General features: G+C 62.1%; 1 protein-coding gene across 1 annotated transcript in view; it reads right to left on the reverse strand.

Moving 5' to 3' along the window:
* Nucleotides 1-702: 702 nt before the first annotated feature.
* The window catches only part of EPPK1 (epiplakin 1), a 30301-nt gene continuing 4145 nt past the window's right edge, over nucleotides 703-26858 (reverse strand). Inside the window, exon 2 of the mRNA XM_031014022.3 lies at nucleotides 703-25795. Coding sequence (XP_030869882.3) covers nucleotides 8948-25750 — 16803 coding nt within the window. The 5' untranslated portion in view covers nucleotides 25751-25795 and the 3' untranslated portion in view covers nucleotides 703-8947. The remainder of the gene's footprint in view (nucleotides 25796-26858) is intronic.

Here is a 26858-nt window from a genome sequence, read left to right on the forward strand (position 1 = left end):
TCTGACTCTAAGTTGTTGCCCTGGTCTGGGCTGTTGCCCACACATCTGCTGTGAGGCCACCTGTCCTCACTGTGGGCCCTACGGCATAGATGTAAGCTCAACCTCAGCCTCTGCATTACCTGGGAAGCATGAGGGTCTCACCACACTCTGATGGTGCTACTCCTCTCTCTCAACCACAGGAGCCCCTCCTGTCCACACCAGAGTGCCCTGCCCTTGGTGTTCGCCTACTTGTCAGTATGTCTTTTTTTTGAGGTGGAGTCTTGCTGTGTCGCCCAGGCTGGAGTGCAGTGGCACAATCTCCGCTCACTGCAACCTCCACCTCCCGGATTCACACCATTCTCCTCCCTCAGCCTCCCCAGTAGCTGGGACTATAGGCACCTGCCACCACACCTGGCTAATTTTTTTGTATTTTTAGTAGAGACGGGGTTTCACCGTGTTAGCCAGGATGGTCTCGATCTCCTGACCTCATGATCCACCCTCCTCAGCCTCCCAAAGTGCTGGGATTACAGGTGTGAGCCACCACACCCGATCAGGATGTCTTTTTATTTTTAGAGATGGAGTTTTGCTCTTGTTGCCCAGGCTGGAATGCAGTGGTGTGATCTCGGCTCACTGCTAAAGGGGTGGGTTGCCCCTCCACACCTGTGGGTGTTTCTCGTAAGGTGGAACGAGAGACTTGGAAAAGAAAAAGACACAGAGACAAAGTATAGAGAAAGAAATAAGGGGACCCGGGGAACCAGCGTTCAGCATATGGAGGGTCCCGCCAGCCTCTGAGTTCCCTTAGTATTTATTCATCATTCGTGGGTGTTTCTCTGAGAGGGGGATGTGTCAGGGTCACAAGACAATAGTGGGGAGAGGGTCAGCAGACAAACACGTGAACAAAGGTCTTTGCATCATAGACAATGTAAAGGATTAAGTGCTGTGCTTTTAGATATGCATACACATAAACATCTCAATGCTTTACAAAGCAGTATTGCTGCCTGCATGTCCCACCTCCAGCCCTAAGGCGGTTCTTCCCTATCTCAGTAGATGGAACGTACAATCGGGTTTTATACCGAGACATTCCATTGCCCAGGGACAGGCAGGAGACAGATGCCTTCCTCTTGTCTCAACTGCAAGAGGCATGCCTTCCTCTTATGCTAATCCTCCTCAGCACAGACCCTTTACGGGTGTCGGGCTGGGGGACGGTCAGGTCTTTCCTTTCCCACGAGACCATATTTCAGACTATCACATGGGGAGAAACCTTGGACAATACCTGGCTTTCCTAGGCAGAGGTCCCTGCGTCCTCAGTGTTTGTGTCCCTGGGTACTTGAGATTAGGGAGTGGTGATGACTCTTAAGGAGCGTGCTGCCTTCAAGCATCTGTTTAACAAAGCACATCTTGCACCGCCCTTAATCCATTTAACCCTGAGTTTGACACAGCACATGTTTCAGAGAGCACGGGGTTGGGGGTAAGGTCACAGAATCTCAAGGCAGAAGAATTTTTCTTAGTACATAACAAAATGGAGTCTCCCATGTCTACTTCTTTCTACACAGACACAGTGACAATCTGATCTCTCTTGCTTTTCCCCACACACTGCAACCTCTGCCTCCACATTCAAGTGATTCTCCTGCCTCAGCCTCTTGAGTAGCTGGGATTACAGGTGCCTGCCACTACGCCTGGCTAATTTTTTTTTTTTTTTTTTTTTTTTTTTTAGTAGAGACAGGGTTTCACCATGTTGGATGTTAGTCAGGCTGGTCTCAAACTCCTGAGCTCAAGTGATCTACCCGCCTCGGCCTCCCAAAGTGCTGCGATTGCAGATGTGAGCCACCATGCCTGGCCTGTCCAGATGTTTTTGAAACAACCCCCACCAGCACTGGAGGGAGTCAAGGGAAGACAAGCCAAGCATCTGACCTCCTCCGTCTCTGCCTTTCCTTCTCACCGTCTCCAGGGTAACCCATCACCACCCCCATCACGAACCCCATCATGAACCCAACACCAATCCTATCACAAACGCCATCTCGAACCTCATCACCAGCCCCTTTGTGAACCCCATCATGAACTGCGTCACTAACCTGTCTTCCAAGCCTATTGTCTTGCTGCAAAGTCTACTTTGAATATAAATCAGAATATAGGCCAGACGTGCCGGCTCATGTCTGTAATTCCAGCACTTTGGGAGGCCGAAGCAGGTGGATTGCTTGAGCTCAGGAGTTCAAGACCAGCCTAGGCAACATGGGGAAACCCCAGCTCTACAAAATCTGCTGGGCATTTGTCTTTGACTTTCTAGTCCTTAAAAAAAAAATCAGCTGGGCATGGTGGCACACACCTGTAGTCCCAGCTACTTGGGAGGCTAAGGTGGAAGGATCACTTGAGCCCAGGAGTTCGAGGCTGTAGTGAGCTGTTGTACCACTGCACTCCAACCTGCGTGACAGAGCGAGACCCCGTCTCAAAAAAGAAAAAAACAAAAAAAAGAAAAAAGAAAAATGTGAATCTGAATATTCACTCGTTTTTTCTTTTGGGATTCTTTCCATAACATTCCTAATTTTCTTGCCACTAGAAGGATGACTTGGGCTGATTGGGGAGAAAATCTCTTTTTCGGATAGGAAGAAAAAAGCCACACGAATGTCAAAACTAACAAAAACAACAGCGTGCTTCTCCTTTCTGTCATTCTTGTGGATGTTTTTCAGACACTTCCAGGATTTGAATTTTATTTGTACTCACAACTGCTGAGTGAGTTAAGTGTTATTATGATGACCTTTTTTTTCTTTTTTTTTTTTTTTGAGACAGAGACTCTGTCGCCCAGTCTGGAGTGCAGTGGCGGGATCTCGGCTCACTGCAAGCTCCGCCTCCTGGGTTCAAGTGATTCTCCTGCCTCAGCCTCCTGAGTAGCTGGGATTACAGGCGCCTACCACACCCAGCTAATTTTTGTATTTTTAGTAGAGACAGGGTTTCACCATGTTGGTCAGGTTGGTCTCGAACTCCTGACCTCGTGATCCACCCGCCTCGGCCTCCCAAAGTGCTGGGATTACAGGCCTGAGCCACTGCGCCCAGCCATGATGACCATTTTACAAAAAGGGAAACTGAGGCACTGAGCCATGAAGTCACTTTCGGAAGAGCCCACAGTTATGAAAGAGCAGTGGTGGCACCGAGGGCAGGGGTTCCATCCCAGGACTTGCCATCTGGCCCTTTGTAGGAGCATCCTTTGTACTTAGAGATTGGAGAGAAATTTTGTCAAAATATCCCAGGAGTCTCCAAATCTACCCTGGTTCTAAACGTGAGGTGCAAGTACCTGGAGCATGGTGACTGAGGGACTCCCCTGGAGTGTGTCTGCCTCCCGTCACCACCTGCCCCAGAGAGTGCCACGTGCGAGTCCGGCTGGGAGGCCCCTGCGTCCTGCTGCCCCGCGGCGCATGCTGCCCAGCGCCCCAGCCTCCTGCACCCAGGCCTCCTCCCAGTCTCCAGCCGGCTGCTGTCCATCCAGATGCCACTCCAGTGCAGCCAGTGGAGCAGGGCCAGGAGTGTAGGTGGCCTGGCCATCCCCTTCCCCAGGGTTCTGAGAAAGGCTTCTCCTCCAGCAGTGTTTCTATCCGGGGGGCACAGGGCAGCAGTGACCAGCACAAGCTTGCGGGGCGAGGACACAGCTTGGAGTTGGGCGCTCGTGAATTCCCACCCTTGCCTTGAGGACCTGGGCTTGTTACACCCCCAGGACTCCGGTTCTTCACCTGTAAAATCAGAAGCGCACTTCTGGAAACTTCTGGGCTGGCAGAGATGGAGCACAGCCACTACAGCTCCTCTCTCCCTTTGGACAGAATATAAAAAGCGACTCCTGGAGGACTGTGAAACGCTAACAGTAGCAGCTGGCTGGGGAGGAAACTCAAAACTTACCAGCAACTGGCATGGAGGTTTACTGTTTTTGTTTTGTTTTGTTTTGTTTTTCCCCAGCTGTATGTGTGGCTTTGATCTGAGGATGGGGGTGTCTCACAACTGTGCCATGGGTGCAAAGACCGACAACCCCAATACAAACCCGCCTTTCCCTCTGCAAACAAGAGTGCGTAGGAGAAACCCCCACTTCCCTCTCCTTTCTCTCCTAACCCTGTCCCGGCCTGCTCTTTGGTGGCATCACAGACCCCTGCGATCCTGCACGAGATTCCACCTGTATTGACAGAGGAGCTGGGCACAGGGCTCTGTGGTCCAGAGCATGTGTGTGCAAGGTCCCTCTCTTATTTTCCCTGTCTTTTCTCTTGCTGTGTTGCCCCGAGCAGGGCCCAAGTCGTGTGAAATGGATGACAGCACAAGGAACTAAGACTCTGAGAAAAACCCTGGCTTTCTAAATGGACTCCTCCTAGGAGCCTGAGTGTATGGGAACCCCACAGAGCAGCGACCTGGAGGAGGGGCCTCCACGCTGAGCATGAAACAACACAAGCTCGGTGCTTGCCTGAGCTGAGCAGCACGTGTGGGGAACATGCCGCACAGCAAAAGCCTTGAGAATGGAGCCAACACGGATCCATTGCACACAGAGGCTGGGATACGGCTTGTGGCCTGACCCAGCCGGGATGAGTGCCCGCCAAAGTGAAAATGCCAACGTTCTCAAGCGCGTTCTCGCAGGCCTCAGAGCCTCGCATCTGATTATTTAAAATATCCAGGATACAACCCCAAATTACCCAACATGCCAAGGACGAAATTGGATCCGGTCTCAAGGGAAAAGACAGACATTTGCTGGCAGAACCCCAGGACTCAGATGCTGGAGGGACCAGGAAAAGATTTCACAGCAGCAATTCCAGCCCGATGCTCCCCGCGGCAAGAGTGGACACCCCAAGAATGAGTGAAAAGACAGACATTCTCAGCATGTGGAAATGGTAGAAGTGAAAAACATATTACCTGAAGTAAAAAATCACCTGAAGTAAAAAAGCTGGCTAGGCACAGTGGCTCATGCCTGTAACCCCAGCACTTTCGGAGGCCGAGGCGCGTAGATCACTTGAGTCTAGGTGTTTGAGACCAGCCTGGGCAACATGGAGAAACCCTGTCTCTACTAAAAGTACAAAAATTAGCCAGGCATGGTGGCGCACACCTGTAGTCCCAACTATTCAGGAGGCTGAGGCATGAGAATCACTTGAACCCGGGAGGCGGACTCTGCAGTGAGCTGAGATCACGCCCCACTGCACTCCAACCTGGGCAACAGAGTAAGACTCCGTCTCAAAGTAAAAAAAAAAAAAAAAGGCTCACTGAGTGTCTCAATAGCAAAAGGGGGATTACAGAGGAAGGAGTCAGTAAACTTACAAAGAGATCAATAGAAATTATCTAATCTGAAAAACAGGAGAAAATATTTTTTTAAAAAATGAACAAAGCTTCAGAGAGCTGTGAAACAATATCAAAACATCTATCATTTTTGTATTTGAAGTTCCAGAAGGGGAATGGAAAGATATTAGTACGTAAAACATTTATTTTGAAGAAATAATGGCAGAAAAGTTCTCTAATTCAGTGAAAGATATAAACTTATGAAAATCAAAAAGTTTGGCCAACTCCAGATGGGATAAACTCAAATCAAATATTTTATGTATTTATATGTGTAAAATTCCTCACCAGCAGACTTTATTTACTTTTTTTGAGAGGACACAGCTTGGAGTTGGGCGCTCGTCAGTTCCCACCCACGAGCCAAGGTGGACACTTACTCTGTTGCCCAGGCTGGAGTGCAATGGTGCGATCTTGGCTCACTGCAACCTCCGCTTCTTGGGTTCGAGTGATTCTCCCACCTCATCCTCCCGTGATTATAGGCAACATCACGCCCAGCTAATTTTTGTATTTTTAGTAGAGACAGGGTTTTACCATGTTGGCCATACTGGTCTTGAACTCCTGACCTCAAGTGATCTGCCCGCCTTGGCCTCCCAAAGTGCTTCACCTGCCAACTTTAAAAGAAAATGCTAAAGAAAGGTATTTAGCCTGAAGGGAATGATACCAGAGGGAACCTGGAACTTCAGGAATGCAGAAAGAGCAATGGAAATGGTATATATTTAGAGAACCATAATATGCTGTTTTCACTTTTTAAATCATTAAAAATATCTGGTAGCTCACGCCTGTAACCCTAGCACTTTGGGAGGCCGAGGCGGGCGGATCACGAGGTCAGGAGATCGAGACCATCCTGGCTAACATGGTGAAACCCCGTGTCTGCTAAAAACACAAAAAATTAGCCAGGCGTGGTGGCAGGTGCCTGTAGTCCCAGCTACTCGGGAGGCTGAGGCAGGAGAATGGCGTGAACCCAGGAAGCGGAGCTTGCAGTGAGCCGAGATCGTGCCACTGCACTCCAGCCTGGGTGACAGAGCAAGACTCCATCTCAAAAAAAATACATCTATATATCTATATCTATTTATCTATATATCTATATCTATATCTCTATCTCTATATATCTATATATCTATCTCTATATCTATACATCCACGTATCTATATATCTATATCTATATATCTATCTCTATATCTATATCCATGTATCTATTACTGTTGAGGCTGGGTGCGGTGGCTCACGCCTATAATCCCAGCACTTTGGGAGGCCAAGGTGGGCAGATTGCCTGAGCTCAGGAGTTTGAGACCTGCCTGGGAAACATGATGAAACACCACTGAGTAGAGACTAAAATACAAAAAAGCCGGGCATGGTGGTGCGCACCTGTAGTCCCAGCTGCTTGGCAAGCTGAGGCACGAAAATCGCTTGAACCTGGGAGGGAGGCGGAGGTTGCAATGAGCCAAGATTGCACCACTGCACTCCAGCCTGGGTGGCAGAGCAAGGCTCTATCTCCAAAAAGAAAAAAAAAATCTATACTGTTGAAAACAAAATTGCCACATTACCTGGTAGGATTTTCAATGCATGTAAATGTGATAACATGACAAAGATAGAATGGGGGGCGGGGAGGTGTGGAGGAAGAGACCACACCTCACATGAAGTGGCAGAGCGGAGACTCTAAGAAGACTGTCAAAAATCCTAAGTATACTGTAATCTCCAGGGCGACCAATAAAAAATTAGAAAACAATGGCCCAAAGCCAGTAAATTTAAATGGAACACTAAAAAATATTCCAATAATCCAAAAGAAGGTAGCTAAGGGAGGGGAAATGAACAAAAAACAGAGGAGGGAAAGGAAACAAAGAATAAGTCCAAACACATAATTACATAAAATGTAACGGTATAAATGTGCCAATTCAAACATAGAAATTATGAAATTGGATAAAGATAACCCCACCCATTAATATGCTGCCTAAGGAGGTTCACTGCAAATACAATGACAAAGACAAGGTAAAGGTAAAAGGATAGAAAGACGTGGGTCCCATCACCACGAATCAGGCATGCTAATTCCTGCTTCAGCATTGCTGTAAAGTTTACAGTGAGAACTTCCGCAACACAGGCATTGGGCACACACACAGGACTTGCTCAAGAACAATAGGAAGAATGTGGTTGAAAGCACCCTGCTGATGCCTTTCCTCCACTTGTTTTTGAAGGTTCTCCCTGTCCCCCTTTTCAAGGCTAGTGCCCTGACTGCATCCCCCATTCTAGCCTTCATCATTGGTTGTACATGGTCTGATTCAGACAGCTACAAAACCTGGATGAGAGCTATTAAGCGGATTGTGCTGAGTGCCTACTTTGACATCTGTGAATGTTAGCACATGTGAACCTCACTACCGTTTCTATTTACTTGTGGCTCCCTGTCCCCTCAAGCCCACCTCCAGATGGGCCACATGCTCCTGCAAAGGCCACACAGACCCTACCAGGGATTTTCTAGAGCCTGGGAGGCACATTTTGATGAGTTACCCTGGTGTCATTTCTGCCCTGAGGCCACTGGCTCTTCATCCAGAATGTCCAAGCCCTGTCCACTCTATCTGCCCTCGCTCCAGCCAGTCCAGCACAGGGAGTGTCCTCCACAGCATCCATGCCCAGCCCACAGGCACCCCAGGAGGCCAACCACACACAGCCACCAGGCAGAACACATGGATTCTTGCTGTGTTCTGCTACCATTGGAGACCAAGTGGCCCAGACGCCACAGGCAACCCATGTGTGCAGTGAATGAAGGGAGGACTCGAAAGGGCTTGTTCTTTGTCACCTGCTCCAATTGCCACACTTCCATTAACAATGAAAGTTTTTGGTTCTCCCAGAAAACTTTGAGCAAGACTTAACTGCAACCTATGTGCATACGATTCTGAGATACGGCTCTAGGAACCCTGGATTTTGGACGGCTTGCTTCCCTTGTTTAATCTACTATCTGTATATTAAGGGCATAAAGATTAGTGATTGAACCTTCAAAAACCTAAAATCAAAAACAAGAGTTTCCTTCATATTTTACTTGTTCAGAATTTTTCCTAGTAAATTACTACCAAAGGTACTTCTCCACAACAGACTCGCTCAGTTAACGCTAGTGAGGTCACACCTCTAAGGTAGAGCAGCAGCCAATGGAGAGAATAAAGCCCATGCTTTTGGCCAGCACAGCAGCCAGGGAAAGGCCGGGGAGGAGGACCGAAATAGAGCCAGGGCACTAAACAGTAGACATTGGCTGATGGAAAATGAGTTTGACGATGAACGTGAATAGCACATCATTAGAGAAATAACCGCATGTAATAAAAATTACACTGCAACAAGAGTACCCGATGGCATGATGGACTGAGAGTCTAAAGAGTGACATTCTGTAAAATGGAAGCAGTGAATCCAAAACGGACAGAAAAATGTTCTGAAAACGAAAAAGGAGTGAAAAGTAAAACCATATGACACATAGAGGACCTAGAAAACACACCAAAAAACTTATGAAACACCTCCATGGACAAAGAAAAAGTTTCTGTCACATGACAACTTAAAACGTTTTCCACAGATAACAAATGGGTAAAACAACAAAGTCAAAGAATGACAAAAAAAAAAAAAAAAAACAACAAAAAAAACCCCAGACACACAAGTATGCCTCAACTTCTCCAGAGTTGCAGAAAACTCCACGGAGGAAGCCCAGTCACTGTAGAGAGAGAGAAAGAAATAGGAGCCCCGTCTCAGGGTCGAGGGTGGCCCTCTGCAGAAGCTGCAGGTACGTGAGGTTCTCGTGCGTGTTGGGGTCGAAGAAGCCCTTGGTGTCGTCGCTGGGGTCCGCCAGGACGCGGTTCATCTCCTCGTCGAAGTAGCCGCGCCGGTAGGCCACGTCCACGGGCACGCGGTGGCTGTGCACGGGGTCGATGACGCCGCCCGTGGCGATCTGGGCCTCCAGCAGGCGGATGCCGTGCTCCCGGACGATGAGGTCCTTCTGCATGGCCTGGAAGAGGGAGATCTGCTGCCCGGTGTAGGGGTCGGTGTAGCCGGTGACGGCGCGCTCGGCCGACAGCAGCTTCTCCTGGATCTCGCCGCCCACCACGCCCGCGGCCACGGCCTCCTCCACGGACAGCCTCAGGTTGCGCACGGGGTCGATGACGAAGCCGGTGGCCGCCTGCGCCTCCAGCAGCACCAGGGCCGTGCCGGGCCGCAGCACGCCCTTCCACATGGCCTGGTAGATGCTCATCTTCTCCTGGCGGCCGGGCTGGTCCTTGGCGGGCACCAGGACGCCCGCGATGCAGCTGGTGCCCTCCAGGTAGCGCTTGACCGAGTCCATCTCCGTCACCTCCTGCAGCGTCTTAGTGCCCTGGGCCAGGTCCCGCAGGGTCTCGGGGCCCAGGATCCCGGACGTGTGCAGCTCGGAGGCGGACACCTGGCGCCTCAGGCCGCGGAAGGACACCTTGCTGAGCCGCTCCTCGGTCTCCTCGATGACCCGGGTGAGGATGGCGACGAGGTCGGGCAGGCCCAGGGCGCCGGCCGCGTGCTGGGCCAGGAGCTCGTCTCGGCGGGCCTCGCTCAGGTACGAGGAGAAGAGGACGTCCCACATGGAGACCGGCCACCCCTGGAACTGCCCGCGCTGCACCTCCATGGTGGCATCACGCAGGGTCTGCTCCTGGCGGTGGGCGGCGGCGGCGGCGGCCTCCTGGGTCTCGCCCTCCCCCTCGCCCTCTCGCTGGGAGCGCCCCGAGTCGCCGTCCCCTCGCCCGGCTGGCCCTGGCTCCCGTGGGCCGCGCCAGGCGTCCTGGAGCTGCGGCCGGGCCCCGGGGGCCTCCTCGGCCTCCTCGATGATGGCGGTCAGCCGGCGGGTCAGTGCGGGCAAGTCCAGAGTCCCCGAGCCAAACTCGGCCAGCAGCTCCTCCCGGGCGGCCCCGCTCACGTAGCCGGACGCCAGCACGTCCCACACGGGCACCGCGCGCCCCCGGAGGCGGCCCACCTTGACCTCCATGGTGGCCGCACGCAGGGCCTCCCGGGGGTCTGGGCGCGGGCTCCCGGCCTCGGCCTCGGCCCGGGCCTGGGCCCGGGCCAGCAGCGAGGTGAGGGTGGCGCCCAGCTCCTCCACGGTCAGCGTGCCCGCCCGGTATCTGCTCAGCAGGTCCTGGCGCCGGTCCTCGGACACCTCGCGGTAGAAGAGGAGCTCCCAGACGGAGACGCTCTGGCCCTGGAGGGCGCCCGAGCCTGGCGTCACGCGGGCGTCGCGCAGGGCACAGCGCAGCTCCTCGCTCAGCTGGTGCACGGCGGAGCCCCGGCCTGCCAGCTGCAGCATGTAGAGCCCGGTGTCCGGGTCGGGCACGCAGCGGCGCAGCAGCTGCACGTACGTGAGGTTCTCGTGCGTGTTGGGGTCGAAGAAGCCCTTGGTGTCGTCGCTGGGGTCCGCCAGGATGCGGTTCATCTCCTCGTCGAAGTAGCCGCGCCGGTAGGCCACGTCCACGGGCACGCGGTGGCTGTGCACGGGGTCGATGACGCCGCCCGTGGCGATCTGGGCCTCCAGCAGGCGGATGCCGTGCTCCCGGACGATGAGGTCCTTCTGCATGGCCTGGAAGAGGGAGATCTGCTGCCCGGTGTAGGGGTCGGTGTAGCCGGTGACGGCGCGCTCGGCCGACAGCAGCTTCTCCTGGATCTCGCCGCCCACCACGCCCGCGGCCACGGCCTCCTCCACGGACAGCCTCAGGTTGCGCACGGGGTCGACGACGAAGCCGGTGGCCGCCTGCGCCTCCAGCAGCACCAGGGCCGTGCCGGGCCGCAGCACGCCCTTCCACATGGCCTGGTAGATGCTCATCTTCTCCTGGCGGCCGGGCTGGTCCTTGGCGGGCACCAGGACGCCCGCGATGCAGCTGGTGCCCTCCAGGTAGCGCTTGACCGAGTCCATCTCCGTCACCTCCTGCAGCGTCTTAGTGCCCTGGGCCAGGTCCCGCAGGGTCTCGGGGCCCAGGATCCCGGACGTGTGCAGCTCGGAGGCGGACACCTGGCGCCTCAGGCCGCGGAAGGACACCTTGCTGAGCCGCTCCTCGGTCTCCTCGATGACCCGGGTGAGGACGGCGACGAGGTCGGGCAGGCCCAGGGTGCCGGCCGCGTGCTGGGCCAGGAGCTCGTCTCGGCGGGCCTCGCTCAGGTACGAGGAGAAGAGGACGTCCCACACGGAGACCGGCCGCCCCTGGAACTGCCCGCGCTGCACCTCCATGGTGGCATCACGCAGGGTCTGCTCCTGGCGGTGGGCGGCGGCGGCAGCGGCCTCCTGGGTCTCGCCCTCCCCCTCGCCCTCTCGCTGGGAGCGCCCCGAGTCGCCGTCCCCTCGCCCGGCTGGCCCTGGCTCCCGCGGGCCGCGCCAGGCGTCCTGGAGCTGCGGCCGGGCCCCGGGGGCCTCCTCGGCCTCCTCGATGATGGCGGTCAGCCGGCGGGTCAGTGCGGGCAAGTCCAGAGTCCCCGAGCCAAACTCGGCCAGCAGCTCCTCCCGGGCGGCCCCGCTCACGTAGCCGGATGCCAGCACGTCCCACACGGGCACCGCGCGCCCCCGGAGGCGGCCCACCTTGACCTCCATGGTGGCCGCATGCAGGGCCTCCCGGGGGTCTGGGCGCGGGCTCCCGGCCTCGGCCTCGGCCAGGGCCTGGGCCCGGGCCAGCAGCGAGGTGAGGGTGGCGCCCAGCTCCTCCACGGTCAGCGTGCCCGCCCGGTATCTGCTCAGCAGGTCCTGGCGCCGGTCCTCGGACACCTCGCGGTAGAAGAGGAGCTCCCAGACGGAGACGCTCTGGCCCTGGAGGGCGCCCGAGCCTGGCGTCACGCGGGCGTCGCGCAGGGCACAGCGCAGCTCCTCGCTCAGCTGGTGCACGGCGGAGCCCCGGCCTGCCAGCTGCAGCATGTAGAGCCCGGTGTCCGGGTCGGGCACGCAGCGGCGCAGCAGCTGCACGTACGTGAGGTTCTCGTGCGTGTTGGGGTCGAAGAAGCCCTTGGTGTCGTCGCTGGGGTCCGCCAGGACGCGGTTCATCTCCTCGTCGAAGCAGCCGCGCCGGTAGGCCACGTCCACGGGCACGCGGTGGCTGTGCACGGGGTCGATGACGCCGCCCGTGGCGATCTGGGCCTCCAGCAGGCGGATGCCGTGCTCCCGGACGATGAGGTCCTTCTGCATGGCCTGGAAGAGGGAGATCTGCTGCCCGGTGTAGGGGTCGGTGTAGCCGGTGACGGCGCGCTCGGCCGACAGCAGCTTCTCCTGGATCTCGCCGCCCACCACGCCCGCGGCCACGGCCTCCTCCACGGACAGCCTCAGGTTGCGCACGGGGTCGATGACGAAGCCGGTGGCCGCCTGCGCCTCCAGCAGCACCAGGGCCGTGCCGGGCCGCAGCACGCCCTTCCACATGGCCTGGTAGATGCTCATCTTCTCCTGGCGGCCGGGCTGGTCCTTGGCGGGCACCAGGACGCCCGCGATGCAGCTGGTGCCCTCCAGGTAGCGCTTGACCGAGTCCATCTCCGTCACCTCCTGCAGCGTCTTAGTGCCCTGGGCCAGGTCCCGCAGGGTCTCGGGGCCCAGGATCCCGGACGTGTGCAGCTCAGAGGCGGACACCTGGCGCCTCAGGCCGCGGAAGGACACCTTGCTGAGCCGCTCCTCGGTCTCCTCGATGACCCGGGTGAGGACGGCGACGAGGTCGGGCAGGCCCAGGGCGCCGGCCGCGTGCTGGGCCAGGAGCTCGTCTCGGCGGGCCTCGCTCAGGTACGAGGAGAAGAGGACGTCCCACACGGAGACCGGCCGCCCCTGGAACTGCCCGCGCTGCACCTCCATGGTGGCATCACGCAGGGTCTGCTCCTGGCGGTGGGCGGCGGCGGCGGCGGCCTCCTGGGTCTCGCCCTCCCCCTCGCCCTCTCGCTGGGAGCGCCCCGAGTCGCCGTCCCCTCGCCCGGCTGGCCCTGGCTCCCGCGGGCCGCGCCAGGCGTCCTGGAGCTGCGGCCGGGCCCCGGGGGCCTCCTCGGCCTCCTCGATGATGGCGGTCAGCCGGCGGGTCAGTGCGGGCAAGTCCAGAGTCCCCGAGCCAAACTCGGCCAGCAGCTCCTCCCGGGCGGCCCCGCTCACGTAGCCGGACGCCAGCACGTCCCACACGGGCACCGCGCGCCCCCGGAGGCGGCCCACCTTGACCTCCATGGTGGCCGCACGCAGGGCCTCCCGGGGGTCTGGGCGCGGGCTCCCGGCCTCGGCCTCGGCCCGGGCCTGGGCCCGGGCCAGCAGCGAGGTGAGGGTGGCGCCCAGCTCCTCCACGGTCAGCGTGCCCACCCGGTATCTGCTCAGCAGGTCCTGGCGCCGGTCCTCGGACACCTCGCGGTAGAAGAGGAGCTCCCAGACGGAGACGCTCTGGCCCTGGAGGGCGCCCGAGCCTGGCGTCACGCGGGCGTCGCGCAGGGCACAGCGCAGCTCCTCGCTCAGCTGGTGCACGGCGGAGCCCCGGCCTGCCAGCTGCAGCATGTAGAGCCCGGTGTCCGGGTCGGGCACGCAGCGGCGCAGCAGCTGCACGTACGTGAGGTTCTCGTGCGTGTTGGGGTCGAAGAAGCCCTTGGTGTCGTCGCTGGGGTCCGCCAGGATGCGGTTCATCTCCTCGTCGAAGTAGCCGCGCCGGTAGGCCACGTCCACGGGCACGCGGTGGCTGTGCACGGGGTCGATGACGCCGCCCGTGGCGATCTGGGCCTCCAGCAGGCGGATGCCGTGCTCCCGGACGATGAGGTCCTTCTGCATGGCCTGGAAGAGGGAGATCTGCTGCCCGGTGTAGGGGTCGGTGTAGCCGGTGACGGCGCGCTCGGCCGACAGCAGCTTCTCCTGGATCTCGCCGCCCACCACGCCCGCGGCCACGGCCTCCTCCACGGACAGCCTCAGGTTGCGCACGGGGTCGATGACGAAGCCGGTGGCCGCCTGCGCCTCCAGCAGCACCAGGGCCGTGCCGGGCCGCAGCACGCCCTTCCACATGGCCTGGTAGATGCTCATCTTCTCCTGGCGGCCGGGCTGGTCCTTGGCGGGCACCAGGACGCCCGCGATGCAGCTGGTGCCCTCCAGGTAGCGCTTGACCGAGTCCATCTCCGTCACCTCCTGCAGCGTCTTAGTGCCCTGGGCCAGGTCCCGCAGGGTCTCGGGGCCCAGGATCCCGGACGTGTGCAGCTCGGAGGCGGACACCTGGCGCCTCAGGCCGCGGAAGGACACCTTGCTGAGCCGCTCCTCGGTCTCCTCGATGACCCGGGTGAGGACGGCGACGAGGTCGGGCAGGCCCAGGGCGCCGGCCGCGTGCTGGGCCAGGAGCTCGTCTCGGCGGGCCTCGCTCAGGTACGAGGAGAAGAGGACGTCCCACACGGAGACCGGCCGCCCCTGGAACTGCCCGCGCTGCACCTCCATGGTGGCATCACGCAGGGTCTGCTCCTGGCGGTGGGCGGCGGCGGCGGCGGCCTCCTGGGTCTCGCCCTCCCCCTCGCCCTCTCGCTGGGAGCGCCCCGAGTCGCCGTCCCCTCGCCCGGCTGGCCCTGGCTCCCGCGGGCCGCGCCAGACGTCCTGGAGCTGCGGCCGGGCCCCGGGGGCCTCCTCGGCCTCCTCGATGATGGCGGTCAGCCGGCGGGTCAGTGCGGGCAAGTCCAGAGTCCCCGAGCCAAACTCGGCCAGCAGCTCCTCCCGGGCGGCCCCGCTCATGTAGCCGGACGCCAGCACGTCCCACACGGGCACCGCGCGCCCCCGGAGGCGGCCCACCTTGACCTCCATGGTGGCCGCACGCAGGGCCTCCCGGGGGTCTGGGCGCGGGCTCCCGGCCTCGGCCTCGGCCCGGGCCTGGGCCCGGGCCAGCAGCGAGGTGAGGGTGGCGCCCAGCTCCTCCACGGTCAGCGTGCCCGCCCGGTATCTGCTCAGCAGGTCCTGGCGCCGGTCCTCGGACACCTCGCGGTAGAAGAGGAGCTCCCAGACGGAGACGCTCTGGCCCTGGAGGGCGCCCGAGCCTGGCGTCACGCGGGCATCGCGCAGGGCACAGCGCAGCTCCTCGCTCAGCTGGTGCACGGCAGAGCCCCGGCCTGCCAGCTGCAGCATGTAGAGCCCGGTGTCCGGGTCGGGCACGCAGCGGCGCAGCAGCTGCACGTACGTGAGGTTCTCGTGCGTGTTGGGGTCGAAGAAGCCCTTGGTGTCGTCGCTGGGGTCCGCCAGGACGCGGTTCATCTCCTCGTCGAAGTAGCCGCGCCGGTAGGCCACGTCCACGGGCACGCGGTGGCTGTGCACGGGGTCGATGACGCCGCCCGTGGCGATCTGGGCCTCCAGCAGGCGGATGCCGTGCTCCCGGACGATGAGGTCCTTCTGCATGGCCTGGAAGAGGGAGATCTGCTGCCCGGTGTAGGGGTCGGTGTAGCCGGTGACGGCGCGCTCGGCCGACAGCAGCTTCTCCTGGATCTCGCCGCCCACCACGCCCGCGGCCACGGCCTCCTCCACGGACAGCCTCAGGTTGCGCACGGGGTCGATGACGAAGCCGGTGGCCGCCTGCGCCTCCAGCAGCACCAGGGCCGTGCCGGGCCGCAGCACGCCCTTCCACATGGCCTGGTAGATGCTCATCTTCTCCTGGCGGCCGGGCTGGTCCTTGGCGGGCACCAGGACGCCCGCGATGCAGCTGGTGCCCTCCAGGTAGCGCTTGACCGAGTCCATCTCCGTCACCTCCTGCAGCGTCTTAGTGCCCTGGGCCAGGTCCCGCAGGGTCTCGGGGCCCAGGATCCCGGACGTGTGCAGCTCGGAGGCGGACACCTGGCGCCTCAGGCCGCGGAAGGACACCTTGCTGAGCCGCTCCTCGGTCTCCTCGATGACCCGGGTGAGGACGGCGACGAGGTCGGGCAGGCCCAGGGCGCCGGCCGCGTGCTGGGCCAGGAGCTCGTCTCGGCGGGCCTCGCTCAGGTACGAGGAGAAGAGGACGTCCCACAGGGAGACCGGCCGCCCCTGGAACTGCCCGCGCTGCACCTCCATGGTGGCATCACGCAGGGTCTGCTCCTGGCGGTGGGCGGCGGCGGCGGCGGCCTCCTGGGTCTCGCCCTCCCCCTCGCCCTCTCGCTGGGAGCGCCCCGAGTCGCCGTCCCCTCGCCCGGCTGGCCCTGGCTCCCGCGGGCCGCGCCAGGCGTCCTGGAGCTGCGGCCGGACCCCGGGGGCCTCCTCGGCCTCCTCGATGATGGCGGTCAGCCGGCGGGTCAGTGCGGGCAAGTCCAGAGTCCCCGAGCCAAACTCGGCCAGCAGCTCCTCCCGGGCGGCCCCGCTCACGTAGCCGGACGCCAGCACGTCCCACACGGGCACCGCGCGCCCCCGGAGGCGGCCCACCTTGACCTCCATGGTGGCCGCACGCAGGGCCTCCCGGGGGTCTGGGCGCGGGCTCCCGGCCTCGGCCTCGGCCCGGGCCTGGGCCCGGGCCAGCAGCGAGGTGAGGGTGGCGCCCAGCTCCTCCACGGTCAGCGTGCCCGCCCGGTATCTGCTCAGCAGGTCCTGGCGCCGGTCCTCGGACACCTCGCGGTAGAAGAGGAGCTCCCAGACGGAGACGCTCTGGCCCTGGAGGGCGCCCGAGCCTGGCGTCACGCGGGCGTCGCGCAGGGCACAGCGCAGCTCCTCGCTCAGCTGGTGCACGGCGGAGCCCCGGCCTGCCAGCTGCAGCATGTAGAGCCCGGTGTCCGGGTCGGGCACGCAGCGGCGCAGCAGCTGCACGTACGTGAGGTTCTCGTGCGTGTTGGGGTCGAAGAAGCCCTTGGTGTCATCGCTGGGGTCCGCCAGGACGCGGTTCATCTCCTCGTCGAAGTAGCCGCGCCGGTAGGCCACGTCCACGGGCACGCGGTGGCTGTGCACGGGGTCGATGACGCCGCCCGTGGCGATCTGGGCCTCCAGCAGGCGGATGCCGTGCTCCCGGACGATGAGGTCCTTCTGCATGGCCTGGAAGAGGGAGATCTGCTGCCCGGTGTAGGGGTCGGTGTAGCCGGTGACGGCGCGCTCGGCCGACAGCAGCTTCTCCTGGATCTCGCCGCCCACCACGCCCGCGGCCACGGCCTCCTCCACGGACAGCCTCAGGTTGCGCACGGGGTCGATGACGAAGCCGGTGGCCGCCTGCGCCTCCAGCAGCACCAGGGCCGTGCCGGGCCGCAGCACGCCCTTCCACATGGCCTGGTAGATGCTCATCTTCTCCTGGCGGCCGGGCTGGTCCTTGGCGGGCACCAGGACGCCCGCGATGCAGCTGGTGCCCTCCAGGTAGCGCTTGACCGAGTCCATCTCCGTCACCTCCTGCAGCGTCTTAGTGCCCTGGGCCAGGTCCCGCAGGGTCTCGGGGCCCAGGATCCCGGACGTGTGCAGCTCGGAGGCGGACACCTGGCGCCTCAGGCCGCGGAAGGACACCTTGCTGAGCCGCTCCTCGGTCTCCTCGATGACCCGGGTGAGGACGGCGACGAGGTCGGGCAGGCCCAGGGCGCCGGCCGCGTGCTGGGCCAGGAGCTCGTCTCGGCGGGCCTCGCTCAGGTACGAGGAGAAGAGGACGTCCCACACGGAGACCGGCCGCCCCTGGAACTGCCCGCGCTGCACCTCCATGGTGGCATCACGCAGGGTCTGCTCCTGGCGGTGGGCGGCGGCGGCGGCGGCCTCCTGGGTCTCGCCCTCCCCCTCGCCCTCTCGCTGGGAGCGCCCCGAGTCGCCGTCCCCTCGCCCGGCTGGCCCTGGCTCCCGCGGGCCGCGCCAGGCGTCCTGGAGCTGCGGCCGGGCCCCGGGGGCCTCCTCGGCCTCCTCGATGATGGCGGTCAGCCGGCGGGTCAGTGCGGGCAAGTCCAGAGTCCCCGAGCCAAACTCGGCCAGCAGCTCCTCCCGGGCGGCCCCGCTCACGTAGCCGGACGCCAGCACGTCCCACACGGGCACCGCGCGCCCCCGGAGGCGGCCCACCTTGACCTCCATGGTGGCCGCACGCAGGGCCTCCCGGGGGTCTGGGCGCGGGCTCCCGGCCTCGGCCTCGGCCCGGGCCTGGGCCCGGGCCAGCAGCGAGGTGAGGGTGGCGCCCAGCTCCTCCACGGTCAGCGTGCCCACCCGGTATCTGCTCAGCAGGTCCTGGCGCCGGTCCTCGGACACCTCGCGGTAGAAGAGGAGCTCCCAGACGGAGACGCTCTGGCCCTGGAGGGCGCCCGAGCCTGGCGTCACGCGGGCGTCGCGCAGGGCACAGCGCAGCTCCTCGCTCAGCTGGTGCACGGCGGAGCCCCGGCCTGCCAGCTGCAGCATGTAGAGCCCGGTGTCCGGGTCGGGCACGCAGCGGCGCAGCAGCTGCACGTACGTGAGGTTCTCGTGCGTGTTGGGGTCGAAGAAGCCCTTGGTGTCGTCGCTGGGGTCCGCCAGGACGCGGTTCATCTCCTCGTCGAAGTAGCCGCGCCGGTAGGCCACGTCCACGGGCACGCGGTGGCTGTGCACGGGGTCGATGACGCCGCCCGTGGCGATCTGGGCCTCCAGCAGGCGGATGCCGTGCTCCCGGACGATGAGGTCCTTCTGCATGGCCTGGAAGAGGGAGATCTGCTGCCCGGTGTAGGGGTCGGTGTAGCCGGTGACGGCGCGCTCGGCCGACAGCAGCTTCTCCTGGATCTCGCCGCCCACCACGCCCGCGGCCACGGCCTCCTCCACGGACAGCCTCAGGTTGCGCACGGGGTCGATGACGAAGCCGGTGGCCGCCTGCGCCTCCAGCAGCACCAGGGCCGTGCCGGGCCGCAGCACGCCCTTCCACATGGCCTGGTAGATGCTCATCTTCTCCTGGCGGCCGGGCTGGTCCTTGGCGGGCACCAGGACGCCCGCGATGCAGCTGGTGCCCTCCAGGTAGCGCTTGACCGAGTCCATCTCCGTCACCTCCTGCAGCGTCTTAGTGCCCTGGGCCAGGTCCTGGAGCATTTCCTCCGTGATTATGGCTGAGCTGAGGAGTTCAGAAGCTGTGATCTGTCGTCTAATTCCTTGGAACCACAGGTGTTTGTTGCTGTTTTCCTGCTTCTCAATCGTGTCTAAGATGAGCTGCGCTACCTTCTGCAGTGCCCGTCTCGTGTCTGTTCTATACATCCTCACCAGCTGGAGCTTCTTCTCCTCTGTCACGTATTCGGAATTCAGTAGTGCCCACAGTGTTGGTTTCTGGCCTCTGAATCTTCCCACTGTGATTTCCACTTGCTCTGCCTCCAGGGCCCTTCTTGTCTCGTCATCGATGTACTCGGAGTCCCGTGCATCCTTGTTCACTGGGAAGAGCACCCAGCCCGTGTCCTCTTGTGGGCGGCACCTCTCCTGCAGCTCTCGGTACGAGACCTTCTCTTGCGTGTTCGGGTCCACAAACCGTTTCCTCATGTGCTTCTGGTCGGAAATGAGCGCATAGATGTCTTTGTGCAGACAGCCCCGTCTGTAGGCTGTTTCCAGTGGGAGCCGGTGGTGGTGCTGTGGGTCGATGACACCCCCCGTGGCCACCTGCACCTCCAGCAGCCTCAGTGCCTCCGCCTTCTCGATGAGCTGCTTCTGCATGGCCTGGAACAGCGGGATCGTGTCTCCCGTGGCCGGATCCCTGTAGCCCGTGGCAGCCCTTTCAGCCTTCAGGAGCCTCTCCCGCAGCTCCTCGCTCACCAGGCCCACATCCACGGCCTCATCCACAGAGAGCTTCTGGCGGGTGCAGGGGTCCAGGAGGAACCCGGTGGCGGCCTGCGCCTCTAGCAGCCAAGTTGCAAATGCTGCAGGGATGAGCTCCTTCCTGCTGGCCTCATGGAGGCTCATGACCTCCCTGGTGGAGGGCACCGTGACCCCCGCAATGCAGCCGCTGCCTTCCAGGTAGGGCTTCACACACTCCAGCGTGCTGAGTGCCTGTCCCCCAGTCCTCCCCGCACGAAGTGTGTGCAGGGTCTTCTGATCGATGACCCTGGAGTTGAACAGGTCTGCAGCTGTCACCTCCCCTCTGATGGCCGCCACTTTGATGTCTTGGTTTTGCATCTCTGTTTCTTCAATTGTCGTGGTGATGATTTCCAGCAATTTCTCCAGGCCCCCACTCTGGGCTCCATACTCCTGGATGAGCTCCCGCTTCCTGTCCTCTGTGAAGTATGGAGAGGACAGCAGGTCCCAGAAAGAGACCACCTGGTCAGCAAACCTCCCCACGCGCATTTTTGCAGTTCTGGATTGCAACACGTGTCTCGTGGCCTCATTGATGTACACGTAGGTTTCTCCTTTCTTTATGATTTGTAGCAGGTACAGGCCCGTCTCGGGGTCCTCCACACAGCGCTCCAGAAGCTGCAGGTACGTGAGGTTCTCGTGCGTGTTGGGGTCGAAGAAGCCCTTGGTGTCGTCGCTGGGGTCCGCCAGGACGCGGTTCATCTCCTCGTCGAAGTAGCCGCAGTGGTAGGCCACGTCCACGGGCACGCGGTGGCTGTGCACGGGGTCGATGATGCCGCCCGTGGCGATCTGGGCCTCCAGCAGGCGGATGCCGTGCTCCCGGACGATGAGGTCCTTCTGCATGGCCTGGAAGAGGGAGATCTGCTGCCCAGTATAGGGGTCGGTGTAGCCGGTGACGGCACGCTCGGCCGACAGCAGCTTCACGTAGGTTTCTTTCCCGAACATTCCTGCTTTGAACGCCTCCTCCACGGTCAGCTTCCGGTTCTCCACGGGGTCGATGATGAATCCGGTAGCTGCCTGTGCCTCCAGCAGCACCAGGGCTGTGCCAGGCCGCAGGATGTGCCTCCTCAGGGCCTCTGGGATGCTCATCCTCTCCTGGGTGCCCTGGATAAGGACCCCGGCAATGAAGTTGCCTCCCTCCAGGGACCGCCTCACGCTGTCCATCTCCGCCACCTCCTTCACAGTCGTTGTCCCCTGGCTCAGCTCGTCCAGCGTCTTCCTGCTGATCAGCTGCGCCCTGAATAGGTCCCTGGCTGACACCTGCTTCCGGAGCCCTCTGAAGGTGGCCTGCAAGGGCTGCCCCTCTGCAGCCTCGACCAGGGCGGTGACTGCGCTGACCACCTGCCGCAGGGCCGCAGCCCTCCCAGACCGACAGAGTGCCACCAGCTCCCGCCGCTTGTCAGCGCCAACGTATTCGGAAAGCAACAGGTCCCAGAGTGACACGCTACACCCCTTAAACCTCCCTGTGCTGACGGGCACCTTCATGGCCCTCAGAGCCACCGTGGTGTGGTCGTCCACCTCAAGCACTGTGTCTGAGGGCAGTGGCAGCAGCAACAAGCCGGTCTCGGAGTCGCACACGCAGCGCTCCCTGAGCTGCTGGTAGGTCACCTGGTCCCGCGCACTGGGGTCAAAGAAGAACTTGTTGTCCTTGTCAACTGCAGTCAGCACCTGGCTCGTCTGTGTGTCCAGAAGGCCGAGTCTGCAGGCTGCCGCCTGGGGCAGGTGCACCCCGTGGACAGGGTCCACCACACCCCCTGTGGCCAGCTGCACCTGCAGGAGGGGCAAGCCCTCGTTCTGTGGCACGAGCCCCTTCTCCATGGCCTGCCACAGAGAGAGGGAGGCCCCGGAGTAGGGATCTGGGTACCCGGCCGCCGCCCTCTCGGCCTGCCCGAGCTGCTCACTCAGCTCCCTGCCTACCAGGCCGACCTTAACCGCGTCTGCCACTGACAGTCTCTGGTTGTTCAGGGGGTCAACAAGGAAGCCAGATGCCACCTGGGCTTCCAGCAGCCTCTGGCCCAGGCCTGTGGGCAGGAGGCCATCCCTCACGGCCTGGGCGATGCTGGCCTTGACCCCAGAGGGCTGTAGCAGCACACCAGCCACGCAGCCTGTGCCCCACAGGCAGGTCTTCACCGCCGGCTGCTCGGCGACCTGGGCGGGCGACTGCGAGCCCTGAGCCAGGGCCTCAAGGGTCTCCTGGGTGATAATGCCAGCATCCAGCAGCCAGACAGCGGGTACCTCACCCCGTGGGCCGGGCACCATGACGCGGGCCTGGGCCAGGAGCTTGGTCTCCTGTATCCACCTCTGCACAGAGGCTAGCAGCTGTGGCACAGTGGTCTTCCCCTCCCGCACGTCCTCCAGCAGGCCCCTCCGTTGCTCCTCGGTGAAGTGGCAGGAGCTGAGCAGGTCCCAGAGGGATGTGCCATCCTCGGCCCCCGGCACGGCCTGCAGGCTCCTCTGGACCTGCTCCTCGGTGGGGAGGGCAGGAGCACTTTCTGGCAGGGGCAGGAGGTGAAGGCCAGAAGTCTCATCCCTGGGGCATTGCTCCAGGAGCTGGGCATAGCTGGTGCGCCCCTGGCCGTCCGGTGTGGGGAAGGTCTCGGAGGAGCTGGACAAGGCTGTCTCCATCTCCTGGTCAACACAGCCACGCTGAATGGCCACTGGCATGGGGAGGTGGTGGTGGCTGGTGGGGTCAATGATCCCTCCTGTGGCCAGTTGAGCCTCCAGGAGGCGGGCAGCTTGCTCCCAAGGGATGAGACCTTTCTTCATGGCCTGGAACACAGACACCTGCTTCCCAGAGAAGGGGTCTCTGAAGCCAGCAATGGCACCCTCAGCCCGCTTCAGCCTGCCATACAGCTCCGGCCCCACCACACCCCTGCGTACGGCCTCATCCACCGAGAGGCTCTCTGGGCTGTGAGGGTCCATAATGGTTCCGGTGGCCGCCTGGGCCTCCAGCAGGGCCAGGGCCACCCTGGGCCCCAGCAGCTTCTGCCTCATGGCCTGGTAGAGGCTGAGCCGCTGGCCAGAGGGCAGCAGCCGCACACCGCCCACAGCTCCCAGGCCACACAGGTACCTGCGGACGCCGTCCATGAGTAGGAGGGCCTCCGGGCTGATTGTCCCGGCCAGCACTTGGTCCAACAGCTGCTGGTCAATGATACCGGCCTCCAGGAGCTGGTGGACGGTAACCCGGCTCCGCAGTGCGGGCAGCGTGATGTCCGCCTGTCTCTGCGTCTCCGCCTCCAGCAGCTTTGCCACCTGCCCCAGCGTGACCTCGCGCCGCCGGTAGCGACGCAGCAGCTGCCTCCTGCGGCCCTCGCTGAAGTACTCAGAGTTGATCAGCTCCCACGCGGAGACCCTCTGCCCCTGAAACCGTCCATACTTCACGGAGAGCAGCAGGTTCTGGAAGGCCTGCTGGGTGGCACTGTCCACCAGTGGGGACTGCGTGCTGCTGAGTGGCAGGAGGTACAGGCCTGTCTCGGGGTCACGCACACAGCGCTCCAGAAGCTGCAGGTACGTGAGGTTCTCGTGCGTGTTGGGGTCGAAGAAGCCCTTGGTGTCATCAGAAGGGTCCAACAGGATCAAGTTCAGCATCTGATCGAAGTAGCCGCGCCGGTAGGCCACGTCCACAGGCACGCGGTGGCTGTGCACGGGGTCGATGACGCCGCCCGTGGCGATCTGGGCCTCCAGCAGGCGGATGCCGTGCTCCCGGACGATGAGGCCCTTCTGCATGGCCTGGAAGAGGGAGATCTGCTGCCCGGTGTAGGGGTCAGCGTAGCCAGTGACAGCGCGCTCAGCCGACAGCAGCTTCGCGAACACATCAGGCCCAATGACAGCAGCCCTCAGTGCCTCCTCAACAGAGTGCCCCTTGTTTGCTTTTGGGTCGATAATGAAGCCGGTGGCAGCTTGTGCCTCCAGAAGGATGAGGGCAGTGCCGGGCCGGAGGAGCCCCTTGCATCGGGCCTCATAGATGCTCAGGCGTTCCTGGGAGCCAGGGAGCAGCAGGCCAGCAATGCAGCCTGTACCCTGCAGGTACCTCTGCACCGAGGCCAGGCTGCCCACATCCTGGGCTGTGGCCTGTCCGTGCTCCAGCCGCTCGTACAGGTCCTGGTCGATGATCTCGGCTTTCAGCAGCTCTCCTGGTGTCACGGTGTCCCTCAGCCCAGAAAAGGTGACCCTGGCAATGGCTGCAGCCTGCTCGAGGGTGGCGCTCAGCTCAGCGGCCAGCTTCTCCACGGAGAGGGTCCCTTCCTGGTACTGCTGGGCCAGCATCGCCCTCTGCTCTGAGGAGATGGCCTCAGAGAAGAGCAGCTCCCAGAGGGACACGGGCCGGCCCCGGAACTTCCCCACGGAGACGGTGGCTGTGGCTGTGCTCAGGGCCTGCCAAGTGCTGTACTTGATGAATGGGGGTCCCTGGGGCTCCCCTCCCCGGGGTCCCCCTGAGAGTGGCAGGAAGGCGAGCCCGGTCTCTGGGTCAGTGACACAGAGGGCCAGCAGCTGTTCATAGCGCAGGCCGCCGTGCGTGCCGTCTGAGAAGCTGCCAGCCTGCGAGAGCTGCCGCTGAGTGTCTTCATCCAGGCAGCCGCAGCGCAGGGCGGCCTCCAGGGGCAGCCGGAGCCTGCATGCCGGACAGACCAGCCCGCCTGTGGCCAGCTGGGCATCCAGGAGCCGCAGTGCCAGTGGCCTGTCCACTAGCCCCTTCTTCATGGCCTGGAAAAGGGGGATTTGGGAGCCACTGAAGGGGTCGTGGTGCCCTGTCACAGCCTGCTCGGCCACCAGGAGCTGCTCATGGAGCTCTGGGCTGACCAGGCCCGCCCTGACTGCCTCGTCTACCCACAGCCGCTGGCCTGTGATGGGGTCCACCAGGGTGTGGGTGGCAGCCTGGGCCTCTAGGAGTGGCAGTGCGGTGCCCATTGGGAGCAGGTGCTCGGTGGCAGCCTGGAAAAAGCTCTTCTTGTGGCCTTCGGGCAGCAGGACAACCCCGGCCACGCTGCCCGTACCCTCCAGGTAGCGCCGCACCTCGGCACGTGCACTCACGTCCACTGCGGCCAGCCTGCCCTCCCGCAGACCCTGCACAGCCTGCTCATCCAGGATGCCCACCTCCAGCAGCTCTGCTGCACTCACCGCCCCGCCCATGGAGCGGAAGGTGATCTTGAGGGGCAGCAAGGCTAGCCCCGAGCCGGGGGCCCGCACACACCTTTCCAGCAGCTGGTGGTATGTCAGCCGCTCCAGCGTGTTGGGGTCGAGGAAGCGCAGGTCGCCTGTGCCAGGCTCAAGCTCTGACAGCTTGTGCCATGTCTCCCGGTCCAGGAGGCCCTGGTGGCAGGCTGGCTCAGGGGCCACGAGCACTCCCTGGGTGGGGTCCACCAGGCCCCCAGTGGCCAGTTGGACCTCCAGCCAGCTCTGCCCCAGGGCCCTGTCCACAACCTCCTTCCCGATGGCCTGAAAGAGGGCCAGTTTCTCACCCCCGTAGGGGTCAGGATAGCCCGTAGTGGCACGCTCAGCGGCCAGCAGCTTCTCCTTCAGCTCCAGCCCCACCAGACCCTGCTGCAGGGCCTTGGATACAGGGAGCAGCTGGCCCTGGGCGGGATCCACCAGGCCCCCAGTGGCTGCCTGGGCCTCTAGCAGAGCCAGCCCGAGCCCAGCAGGCAGGAGGCCCTGCTCCATGGCGGTGTAGATACTCTGGGCCTGGCCCGAGGCCTCCACATACACCCCAGCTATGCTCCTGGCCTGGGGCCTGGGGGGTGTGCCAGCTCCCAGCGTGGCTGCCATGGCTCTGGGGACACTGGCCTGCTCTGTGCTGTTGGTGCCTGGGACGGGAAGAGGAGGCAAGGTGTGGCCGCTCATCACACACGGCTGGTTATGCAGAGCCTGCTGAGGTCCACCTCCGTCCTGCGGGGGACAGAAAGGCTCAATCAGGGACCCCGCATGGCCTGGTGGGCACGAGGGAAGATGCGGTCACGGGGCAATCCCATGCTGTCCCGGGCTGGGCTCCACCCACAGATGTGCAGCTAGAGTGTCCCCGAGGAGCTGAGTCTGCCCGGGAGCACTCTGCCGCGGGGGTGCCAAAGGAAGTGCCAGCTCAGAGGAACCATGTGGGCACAGGCGCCCAGGTGGCACCGGGAGGCCTCTCGGGACTCCAGGGCTGTCCCTCCCGCAGGCTGTCCTTCCACCTCCACCCCAGGCCAACACCCTCCCACCAGCCCAGGGTCCTGTGCCCTCGAGTCCTTCCTGGGCACCCTGGTCCCATCCTCAGCCCTGCCCGAGGGGCCCAGCCCTGCTCCAAGAGGGCTGTGGCTCCACCCACAAGGCCCGCCCCTCAGCCTGGGCACCGGCATCTCCCCACCTTTGGGTGCCTCTCTTTTGTTCTCCAAAGGCTCTGCCCCATGCCCTGCCCCACCCCAGCTCCAGTGATCTCTTGAAACCTCTCACCCCACCTGGACCTGTCACTCCAGAGAAGCCTCTGCCACCTCCTGCTGGCTCCTGAGGCCCCACCCTCCCTCCACAGCCATCCACCAGGCTCCAGCAAGACCCCAGCCCTCTGAAGCCCTGGTCTCCTGCCTCAGCCTGGCCCTGCATCCTCCTCTGTCTGTCCTGGATCTCACATCTGCGAGCACCACGGCCTCTGGGCTATTGCCCCTCTGAGCCCACACCCTGCCCCGGGGGCCGCAGGCTCAGCAGATGTGTGGCAGTCCTGCCAGAAGCCGGGTGCAGGCCAGGCAAGGCTGTCTCTCCCCCATGGGCCCTGGTCCTCCGGCTGCAGCCCCGGCATGCCCTGCGCCAACCCCTTCCACACACAGCTGTGCGACTGGCCCTGAGCGGAGCAGCAGGTGCCTCACCTCCATCCCCACCACTCCTGCACGTCAACTGCCTCCACCCAGGCCTGTCCCCTTCTGCACCAGGTTGAATTATGTCCCTAAAAACGTATGTCTAAGTCCTAATCTACAGTCCCTGT

This window comes from Gorilla gorilla, chromosome 7, assembly GCF_029281585.2.
Source record: "Gorilla gorilla gorilla isolate KB3781 chromosome 7, NHGRI_mGorGor1-v2.1_pri, whole genome shotgun sequence".
NCBI lineage: Eukaryota > Metazoa > Chordata > Mammalia > Primates > Hominidae > Gorilla > Gorilla gorilla.